The 11,986-nt window shown below is 32.8% G+C and overlaps 1 protein-coding gene across 1 annotated transcript; it reads right to left on the reverse strand.

Annotated features, from left to right (window-relative positions):
• Window positions 1-5,053: 5,053 nt before the first annotated feature.
• LOC129892655 (F-box/LRR-repeat protein At4g14103-like) lies at window positions 5,054-11,986 on the reverse strand. Its single transcript, XM_055968243.1, has 5 exons — window positions 11,711-11,986; window positions 8,127-9,091; window positions 7,845-8,000; window positions 7,450-7,755; window positions 5,054-5,495 (listed from the first exon to the last, which is right to left on the reverse strand). Exons 1-4 carry the CDS (start codon window positions 11,727-11,729, stop codon window positions 7,471-7,473), a joined length of 1,425 nt encoding a protein of 474 aa, XP_055824218.1. The 5' UTR covers window positions 11,730-11,986; the 3' UTR covers window positions 5,054-5,495; window positions 7,450-7,470.

Here is an 11,986-nt window from a genome sequence, read left to right on the forward strand (position 1 = left end):
CGCCTAAATGATATTTCAATTAGACTATCATGTTTTTTTTTGTTTTTTTTTTAACTCTACCTTCCTCTTTTCAAATATTTCACTCAAATTAAATAAATATTTTATTTTTTGATAATAATAATGTTCGATCTAATGGGTGTATTTCGATTAATTTCATAGAATATCTCTCACCCTTCATCAGTAATAAGTAGGGGCGTGTAAAAATCGAGCAGAAAAAAATGTTATTGAGTTATTGTTATTGGGTTATTGGGTTAATGAGTTTTTAATAATTTTATATAAAAAAAAAAATATTGCATTATTGATTTGATATTTTTTTAATATTGAATTAATGGGTAAACCAATAGTAAACCAATAACCTATTAAGGCATATTTAATTTATTATTTTATCCTTATATAAATATTAAATATTAATATTCATACCTTGTTGGTTACTTACTTTTGCCCTTTAGCCTTTAATCACATTATTGTCTTAATTTTTTTATTTGTGTTGCACTAATATAGTTTTTTTTCCTGTTAGTTACTACTAAATCTATTTGATGAGCATTCCGTAAAGTTACATTATTATTTTATGGCTTCAAATTATTGGAGAAGTCATATAATTATTTATGATCATTTTCTTATTGGTTAAATTGAAAATCGAACAGCTAAAAACCAAAATCGATAAAATCAAACCGATAATACATAAAACCGAACTGAACAGACCAATGCACACCCGTAGCAATAAGTATCAGGTAATTCTATTAATGAAAATTGAAACATATGAGAAGAAATCACCTAGTGATTTTCTTTGTTGTAAATTGAATATGGGAATTCATGATGTTCAACTTACGTTATTGACCACTAGACCACACTTTTGGGTGCAAGACTTGAACAAATATGAAAAATTCCTACTCCTTTCGTCTCAATTTTACATGGCTGAAATTTGAGGTATAAAGTTAATTATTTGTGTGACTATCTTATTAAATTAATTTTGATTTTAAAAAAGTATGGCATTCTTTTAGGGTCAAAATCACCCCCCCCCCCCCTTCCGAATTTTGGTTTAAAATCAAACTCCCCCTTTCCCCAACTTTTAACAATAATCATCTTTCCCCCTTTATCCTAATTAATTTTTCAAAATGCTTATTTTACCGTTTGTATTATCAACCTTCGTCCTTTTTTTTACTTCTTTCAAATCATGATTTTTTATTTTTTATTCTATTTAACAAATTTTCTATTAAAAATAAAAAATATTTTTTCTATTCGAAAAAACTAAAGTAAAAAAATTCTAATTGAATATATAAATTACCGATGTTCTATATGAAATAAATTAGTAGAGTAAAAAGTAAATATTTTAATAATAATCAAAACTCTAATGTATACTATTTATCTTTCTTAATCTAAGTATTTATAGATTTTTATTTAAGCACATTAAAATTATAAGTAGAATAATTTTTTTATCAGTTTGTCATTAAAATTTATGTTATTATTTATAATTCTTATTTTAATATTACATGCATTTAATATGTTAATATATATAAATGTATTTTTCAATTTTCTTTTATTCTTAAATGTCTGAATAGATAAACAATTTTTGTTTGTCAATAGTGAAATATTTTTTAAATTAAAAAATAAAAATTACTTACAATACAAATAGATAATCTTTTAATTTTTTATAGGACATACCTTTATTTTTATTAATATTTTTGTATTATTTTTGAAATATATTTAAAACCTATTATATTACCTATTATTTTTATTTGTATAAATAGGTGATGAAAAATAGAAAATCAAGAGCAAAATAGACATTTCATGGATAAAAGCGTGAAAATGATTATTGTTGAAAGTTTGGAGGGAGGGGAAAAAATTGATTTTTAAACCAAACTTCAGAGGGAAAAATGATTTTGACCCCATTCTTTTATACATATATTATGAAGATTGAAATAATATATTTACCTGTATAATTAACGTCTGAAGTTAAAATTTACATATTTTATTCTGTTTGAACTTTACAATATAAAATTATACTAAATCTATTATTATTATTGTCATTGTCAACGTCAGAAATTTGAACGTGAAATAAGTAGTAACAGAAATGGGGAAATGGTGGTTGGTGGGATTCAAAATTTCATTTAATGGGTGTTGAGTATTGACTATTGACTATTACCAAATTCTAACACAACAAGATTGTGACCCTTTCATTTTAATCGATGATTTTTCTTTTAAGCTTCGTTTGGTTGATTAAACTTTTAAAATTAATTTATTTTTAAGAAAATATTTTTAACAAAAAGTTACTTTTTTAATTTCTAAAAACTATTTTTAATATTCTCCTCAAAAGTTTGATGAAATGGTGTAACTCGTGAAAATAGATAAATTCTCCCGAGTAAAAGTTTAGGTAACATTTTTTACTTTTTTTTTTATTTTGTGTCATAACATAAAGTATACCAAAAGGGAAAAGAGAAAATATTTGTTTGTAATAAATAATTGAGCACCTAACATGCTATTGACTTCTAACAAGATATAAAATTTTCTAGCAATAATTTTTTTTAAAAAATGTTTAATATGTACGGAAAAGGCAATACCTTAAACATCCACCAACAATAATTTTTAAAAGGCATTTGGGTATATGATTATTTTAATGTATGATTGTGATAAGATAATATTCCATCAAACAACTCGTCAAATATTTGTAAGGACTTAGTGAAATTGTCCTTCACTTTGAAATGTTTGTATATGGTGTTTGTTGCTAATTAGATAATGAGGCATTAAGCTATTTTAAGACAGTCATAATTATTTAAGACAAACAAAAATTATGGGACAAGTAATTTCTTGAAAAGTGAATTCAATTTTATAATCGTTTTTGTTTGAAAAATGCATTGCGAAAAGCGATGCTAGTTGGCTCGATGAAGTTGTAGCCCAAAAAAAAAAAAGATTCGGAGTGGTTCTTCACCTATCCTTTTAGCCGTCAAGGGCCCAATGGAACATTGTTCATCCCTTGATCGATAAACGATAACTCACTTTCACCTCAGAATAGCTTGAATAGTCTATCAATAGCCGCCTGCCCCAGTTCTCGGAGTTTTTTTTTTGAAAGTTAGCAATCCATTTTGTCAACTTTTTTTGCTTACATTGTTTCATCGATCAGTGGCTATTCACTTCATAAAGAGCTTAACACATCTTTTATCACAAATAAATAAATATCACCACCACTTGAAAAAAAAATTGAGTACACTTAGAGCCCGTTTGGATGGGCTAACCAACTTAAAGCCCTTTTTAGCTTTTGAACGTGTTTGCCTAATGCTAACTTTAAGCCATAAAATTCTTAAAGTCAGTCAAAAATGAAAAGTTAGGATTCCTAACTTTTTTTTCTAAGTGCTTAAAATCATTTTTTTTACCATGAAAATTACTTTTATATCCCTTATATTTTAACTAAATTTTCAAACTACCATTTTTATTCTTTTAACCCTAAAATTCACATCATTTTCCTTATTTAAGCACTTTTATTCAAACATTCAACTGCTTATTTATAAAAATAACTTTCAGCACTTCAAAATTCTAAAAGCACTTCATACATAAAAGTTACTTTTTTAAGCCATTTTTAACGGGCTCTTAATATTATTAGTATTATGAAGTTGTTGAGACTACACGTCTGAACTTCAATTATATGTAATTTCACATATAAATTAAATAACGATGTCTAAATAAAATACCCCTTTAACTTTATACTAGTACTACTGCTTTGAGTGGGACTTTGACAAAAATGACCCCTCACTGTCAAAGCTTACCCACAAGTCTCAACTCTTGAAGAGTAAGGGGCACACCATGTGTTTTAGTTGAGTAAATTTAGTTAGAGATTGCATCATAACACATTATTATTATTATAATTATTAGTCTAATGTATCAATTAAAATAGTATTATTCTTTTTTATAATGATCATAATAAACAAAAGCAGTACAGGATTCAGTGCATTGCAATTGCTGTTTGATAAGGACATAAAGAAACATAAATTTAATACTATACAATATCAGTGCTAAAGTTTGACCCTCCATTATTTATAAACTAAAAGTTTTCTGAATTGGCATATTCTTGTTAGATTATGTTAAATGCCGTGTCATTTAAGAATTTTTTGCAGTTGTTCTCTGCCCCCCTTGTCTGGTTTTTCTCCATGGGGACAGAACAAGTATTATAAGTGGCTTTTTATTGGAATAATAAGACATTTTTATCCATAGGGCATAATAATAACCCTCCACAACATTTATAAGTCAAGATAGGAAAGTAAATGCCTTTTGGAGCAATTATTCTTTTTCCATTTCTTTATGCTTTTCCTCCCTTATTTGATATAACTCTATCCAAAACAATCTCTTTAATCTGCAAAAATAGGCATAAGATTTACTTACATTCTACCTTCTGCAAACCCCACTTATGAAACAACGTTCAATATAATTTTTACTGTTAATGTATGTAGGTAAAATTTTTAAAAATTCATATAAGGAATGACGACATCCATGTAAGTACCTCAGTTTCTTACTCATACAAATGAACTATTTCTCAACAACTTAGAATGATATTTGTCTAACTAATTAGCCGAAAGATAGGTATCAGTGTACAAAGAGAATACAGGTGACCAATAATAAGCACTGAGTAAATGGACAAATGAAAATAGAGAACTTTGTCCCTTCATTAGAACTTTTTTTTTTTGGTTTTCTAGTCGGTGTCCGAAGTCCGTGGAGCCCAACTAAATTCGGATCACGCACTGCAGGACCCATTTGGGGGTGGCGCTCCCAACAGAATTTTTTTCATACCCAAAGCTCGAACCCAAGACATCTAGTTAAGGGTGAAGCAGTCTCACCACTGCACCACAACCCATGTTGGTACCTTCATAAGAACTAAACCCCTCTGATAGTTCAACTTTTTTATTTTTCTGACTGACTATATAAAGGACTTATCAGCAGAGTATCCACAGTGAAAAAAAGAAGATAAAACTCAATTTCTCCAATTGTACAACCAGACAATGCATGAAAGTTTGAAATGTAAAACACGCAAAATAGCAGACATTGGAACTTGATCAATGCTTATGTAACTTTCTTTCCCAAAAAAAAACAAACTTTTTATACAATATTTTTCCAATCCTTGTTAATCATATGACTGAGTCAACTATCACATATAGTAGATTTACAATGTTTGATTCCTTTTGAATTAAAAACAATCACAAAATCATCTTCCAAGCATCTATGCCTATCCCCCACAAAATAAAAGACAAAAGGGTAAAGGGTCCATTGCTAAGCTAACTGTTACCTGCTCCAGTACAGTCAGTTTCCACTACTTCGAAAACCTTTAGTCACCTCAATGCAAAAAAAAAAAAAAAAGTTCCAACTGATTTACATGAATCTGCAGAAATCATTACCAAAAATAACTGATCCAAGAAGTGTACTAAAGCATGGTGTTGTGCTTGTAAAAGGAACCAAAAAATTGTAGCACCGGATCCACAGCTAATGCTTGCAAAATATCTGCTTGTTGGAGACTGCATCACATAAACATACAATAAGAAGCTAATAAGCATAAAAATGTCAGTATCAGGTTTACACATCAACTTAAATGCTCTTTAACAATCAATGACTTTTAAACGCAATACTGCAGTACTAAAGCAGAAGCTATTAGATGATCAAATTTGTCAACTGATTTCATTTTTTAAGTGAGCTGAATAATCTTGACACATATGAAAGATGAAAAGGCAAATCACAATAATCTTGCAGCGCAAAGCATGAGTTTGATATCGAAATAGGTGAAGTTACTTGCTGCATCAAGAAGCATAAGTGCAACATGAAATCCTTCAAAGTTCAAGTAAAATGATATACATCTATAGTTAAATTGATGACTTCTTGGTTAGCTGAAAGACTGGAGAAATCAAATTTCGACAGGCTCCAAAAGTAGATTTGCATATTGCAGTTTGCTTTCAACTCCTTGTGATGTTTCCACTCATAAAAGTCCAAAGAGGTTCTAGTTCAATAATTTCGTTGCGACACTGTGCTCTTTCGAATAAGAAATTCAGTGAATGTACATCCTAACTACAGAAACCAGATTTCATTAAGTGATTCCCATTTATCAATCTATAATGATAAACTAATGTCACACAGTCTCATGTGCAGAATTTCAGTTAAGTTGCCGAAAGATGAAACAAACGAGTCTGGATATAATTTTCCAGTCAAACCTTAACTCTATTAACATGGTAAGCTTTTGGTGCAAGCACGTGCAAATCTTTTTCTACCATATAAAGAGACATATTTTCATCTGGTGACCACGGATACACAAAATATTATCGTCATTATAAAAGAATGAGACTATTTTTTATTGATATGTAACACTAATTATAATAATTAATGATGCATATTGCAATTACTCTTGCCTTTAACTCCTTGAGGAAAGAAGAAATTATTTGATGTTTCCAGTTGTAAAAGTCCAAAGAGGTTCTAGTTCAAGAATTTCTTAGCAACACTGCTTTTTTAAAATACGAAACTCTGTGAATGTGAATCCTAACTCCTAGCTAGAGAAACCGGGTATTCAATAAGAAATTACCCACTCCCATTCATCTATTTATAATGGTACTCTAATTTAATACAGAGTCTCATGTGGAGAAGTTAAGTTGCTGAAAGCTGGAACAATTGGGGCTGAATATAATTGTCCAGTCAAATCTTAGCTTTATTAACACGGTGAGCTTTTGGTGCAAGCACGTGCAAATCATTTTATACCATATAAAGAGACATGGTGGACAATAGATGCACAAAAGTAGGAATAAATGAGAGATCTTATTTTGACCTGGCTAGCAACTACAACAACAACAACCCAGTGAAATCCCACAATATGGGGTCTGGGGAGGGTAGAATGTACGCAGACCTTACTCCTACCAAGGTAGGACGGCTGTTTCCTGGAGACCCTCGGCTCAGTGACCTGGCTAGCAACTAATTAAGTATTATAAATGAACTTTGAAATGTATATTAGCAGGACAACATATGTGTAATATGCGATTTTCAAGCACTAGATACTAAGCTTAACTTAATCCTGGATAGATGTACTTCTATGTTATTCTGAAACATGCATAAACCTTCCTCTTTTTGTATTCCCAAATTATAACTAGCTCCTTGCAACTTGAAAGTAACTCATATATAATCCACGGAAGACTAACCTTCTGAAAAATGACAAGAAATTAAGCATTCATCATGATTTCTTAGTAAAACTCAAGTTCATATCTTGGCCCGGACACAACATTATCAAAAACTAAAGCTCAAGTTCATATTTCGAAGGGCAGAATTTGAGTTTTTATGCTCATTACTATACTGAGAAGTCTGATTCAGATATTTAGCTAGTAATTTGAATTATGAACCAAAGCAGAAGGAAATAAAAAACAGATGCCACAGTTCTGCATAGAAAGAAAAATGACGAGGAAAACTAACAAGCTTCTTGATGGAAAAGGAACTCACATGTAAAAGCTCTTTTAGGTTTTACATAAACTTGATAGCACAGGACACTGATCCTCCGTGCCGACTCTGAAGTTGAGCTTCAACTTCCTTTTGCTTCTTTGGATCCCCAAAAGGTCTCTTTGAACAAACTATGTTCAGCTTCTCCAAAACAATTGCAATTTCCAGAAAATTTCTTAAAAAAGAAATTTCTGAATCATTACCATGAAAATTGCTGTATTTCACTGTCTTGAGACTAGACAAGAAACAGGGTGGTACGGATCTCAAGTTCCAGTCATCTTCAAAAAGGCGCATGCAGGGGTCAAGTCCCTGAATGGAAAGAAAAATGAAAAATAGAAAAGAATTCATGTGACTTGACAAGAACTTATAAATAAGTCCACAATGCCAAAGGTATCTACCTCAGAAAAATGAAGTGATTGCAACTTTGGCAGACATCGGAGCAATTCCTTCAATGGTCCAATGGTATGATTTTCAAGTTCCATACTCAACTCCAAATGTGTCAAGTTATAAAATATTGGAAATCGGTCTTCCTCAATATCTGCGATGAAGAGAGACTTTGCCAAGCAACAAGTGGGATCACAGAAAAGGAAAAAAGAAAGGACATCAGTATTGCATATTTAGACATTCAACATTCTAGACTGTGATGTTTTGTAGCTAATTTCCGTCTTGTTAGTAATTACCTCAATAGCCCTGCAAGATATTCTCGCAGCACTAATCTTGTGTAGCCCTCTAAAGAGCTTAACAGCACGAAAAGCAATTTGATTTCTCTTCTCATACAGAATGGGGATGTGAATTGATGCATTGACTGAGGAAGATATATTATACAAACATATCTCATTTGAGAGATAACCACTGTACTTAAGGAAACTAAGACTTGCTGCCTCAATCTTGATTTCGCAGCCATTTAGATCATCAGTGGAGCCAAAGAAAGGCAAATCATCGATTATCAAACTCTTTAATGAAGATATTGAAATCGCAACTTGCTTCAAGTTCATCCATTCACAATCTAATATAGCCAACTCCCGAAGCATAGGGCAGCTAGAAAACAGCCTCTGGGTTGAGCTATCATCCCGAAATGTGACAAGACATAGGTGCAAGGTTTTAAGTAAAGGAAAAAAAATACTAGTAGGTAGTTCCAGAACACAATTCATTTCAAGTTTTAGAGAAGTAAGTGTCTTGCTACTGAAAACACATTGAGGCAACATAAAAGGTTCTTCTACAAAAAGACAGAGATCAAGATCTTGAACATTATGTCTAATAACAGCTGAAAGCCATGAACAAATATGAGAAGCACTGAAGCAAACACGGCAGGAAAGGTGAAACTTTTTTATGTCTGATTCTTCTCGAAGTTGAAGGACTTTGTGAACAAAGTGCATGAAACAAGTGACCTTCATCGGATAACCAAGAACTCCACTTGAGTAGAGAAATGAGTCATCAAAGTCAATGTTTTCAACACAAGTCCAAAGATTCTTCCACCTTGTTGACAGTATACATGTGCCCACAACATCTCTGGTAGGAAGATATGAAAGAATGTGAAGAAGAATGGAATCAGGTAAATTGCTGATCTCATCCTCTCCGCCTTCAGGGTTATAAACTTCCAAAGCATTAAGCCGTTTGAAGCTGTTAATTGAGTGCCACCTACCCCCTGGGCAAGGAAAAAAGCAGTCAGTAGGTTGAACTTAGCAGTAAAGATGTAGAAATGGGCAAACACATATGCAAGTTGAAGCATAAGATTCTCGTTAGTTAACGTGTGGAAATCAAACTAAAGGAGACTTGAATCTCCAACACCATCAATGAATTACTTAACGCAACAATCAAAGTATAAAAAAAAAAGGGCAGCCCGGTGCACTAAAGCTCCCGCTATGCGCGGGGTCCGGGGAAGGGCCTGACCACAAGGGTCTATTGTACGCAGCCTTGCCTTGCATTTCTGCCAGAGGCTGTTTCCAAGGCTTGAACCCGTGACCTCCTGGTCTATACAACTTCGTAAAAACATCCAAATCCTAGAAACGAGACAAATCCATTATCAGCCTAATGCATTAGAAGTCTCACTAATGAATCATGCCTTTCAACTGAAATTGACCCTCTTCCCCAAGACCCCAACAGAAGAAGGAAACAATATGATTGATATGTGATAATACCCCCACTTGGTCATTGTTTGACAGAGCTTAGGGGTAGTTCATTCGATCCAAGACTTCAGTTGAGACAAATACCAGTTTAGCTGAGCCGAGGGCCAAGTCAGCCCAAACAATGAGACAAAGGCCAGTTCAACTGAGTTTAAACAAAACCTCCAAACCTTATGTCAGCCTATCAACTGGATAATGATTTTGAGGTTTCATGACGATAGGTTAAGCTTCAAATGGGTCTGAATCAATTAGATTAGCATGAATTTGATCATACCTTTAGCTAACTAAGCACAAGGAGCTACGTCATAGAATCAATCAAGGTCCAAGTTACTGTGGAAAAAAGTTTTGAATTTGACCAAGTCCAAAGAAACTTATAGGCAAAGGATCTAGTTAGATACTAACTTCCCAAGGAGTGAGGGACAAGGAACAAACAGTTACTTGATAAAATAACTATCAGCCATCCCAATAATATGTGGGCATGATCCACTTCTACAAACTTAAGGAGCAAGTCTAGAAGAATATGAAAAAAATAGTCAGGGTAGCTTAATTTCCATATCTAAATCCATAATATATAAAATCATCAACAACTTTTACAGTAGGTAATCAGGCATCCAACATAACACATCCATGACTCTTGTTATCCTTTTTTGCCAATTCAATTCAATGCAGTTTATTTTAGCTCAATTACTGCTTTCATGTTATATCCAGGTTTTACATCTTTTAAAGCTTTCCTGAAAGTTCATGCCCTTACACCTTGTTTGGATGGTTGTTACCCATTGTATTGTATTGTTAGTTTAAATATAATATTTATTTTGATTAGGTTTTATTGTATCGTATCGTTAAATCCATCATTAGGTAACGACAAAATGTCCCATTTTGTGCAACGAACGATTTGGTGTAATTGCATCGTTACCTTATTTTTTCTTCTCATTTTGTCTTTACCTATTATTTAATAATCATGTTTATCTTTTACCTTACCTTTTTATAGTAGTTCTATCTTGTACCCTAGTTTTCTTGTAGGTTTATCTTTTAAATTGTTGATGAGTGACATTATATAACAACGGAGAATGATACAATCTATCCAAATGTTGTATTCATTAAAACAATATAGTACGATACAATACAATACGATACATTATAACAAAATCCAAGCAGAGTGTTAATAACATTAATTTGCTTCTACACAAGTGATGCAACTTGTACTTGCTAGTATTTACCATTAAGAGCTCTATTTGAGTCCCACAATGAATCAGGAAATGGGTCGTCATCTCCTTGTGAACAAAATTATAGAGTTGAGTTAAACCTAAGGTTGATTTTCTTTACATGATACCAGAGCCACACCCATCACTACTCTTGGTTTACCTAATGTTGGGCTCCTATGTTATGTTATCCATGCTCCACATGCCCGCACTTGAGTACGCCGTGATGTTAGAGTCAATCCACATTGGTTGAGGGAATGGATTATTTTTGTCTCGAACAATCCTCGCATCATGAGGTAGCTTTTTGGAGTTAGGCCAAAGGTTTATTTCTAGTCAAGAAGTAGAGTCTTTCCCATGTGAATCATCGCAAATTTTGGGAATCATTAATATGTTATTCGGCTACACAACACAACTAACTAATCCCGGTGTCTTAGAAACTTTGCCAACAAAAGATCAGATGTATACAAAAACAACAACATAGCCAATTTTATCCAATAGCTAACAAAGAGGTTGTTTCTCAGAGGCGCTCACTCTGTTTTTAAAAGATCCTCGACTCAAGTAGCGGTTTGAAAAGGAAAATACCAAAGTAAAGAAGACATGACATGTAATAGGCAAAACATTAAAAGCATTCAGAAAAGGAAAAAAGCAGTAACAACAGCAAAATAATGCAATAACCCAAGCACAATAAACAACACGTACTAACAGAAATCGAAGGATAAAAAACTATGAGAATAGTGCTAATACTACTAATAACCAGATGTATACAAAGAGAAACCAAAATGTCAATTGAAAACTAGGAAAATAGTTAAAGTAAAGTGACAAAAACCAAAAGACAAATATAGCTATGTTTGATACTAGCATCAACAGCACCAGAAGCGACAACCTAAAACGGAAACCGAAAGAGGTTAAGATTCACTAGAAGAAAAGTGAGAAAGAGCTCACTAGAGATTATAGTGGTCATTTGAGGAAAGAGGACTCGGAGACTGAAGCTTTTGGCACCAACCGGCAGACAACACAAATGGAACCACGGCGGCCCGTAACCTCCGTTACCGGCGAAACTTCGTCATCGGAGAAGTACTGAACACGACACTCCGACTCTCTGTGTCACTGGTGTGCGTAAAAAGTGAACGGTCCTTTCAGTTGCAATGATGGGAAGCATGTGCTCGTCACGTGACCCCAAATCCTGTATTGGCAAGTGGCAAATCTTGCTTCCTACAC

The sequence above is a fragment of the Solanum dulcamara genome, chromosome 6 (genome assembly GCF_947179165.1).
Source record: "Solanum dulcamara chromosome 6, daSolDulc1.2, whole genome shotgun sequence".
NCBI lineage: Eukaryota > Viridiplantae > Streptophyta > Magnoliopsida > Solanales > Solanaceae > Solanum > Solanum dulcamara.

Coding starts and splice junctions, on each gene's coding strand:
- LOC129892655 (XM_055968243.1), bottom strand. Junction 8,001..8,126: donor TATCTTGCAGGGCTATTGAG/GTAATTACTAAC, acceptor TGCTTGGCAAAG/TCTCTCTTCATCGCAGATAT. Junction 7,756..7,844: donor AATCACTTCATTTTTCTGAG/GTAGATACCTTT, acceptor CTTTCCATTCAG/GGACTTGACCCCTGCATGCG.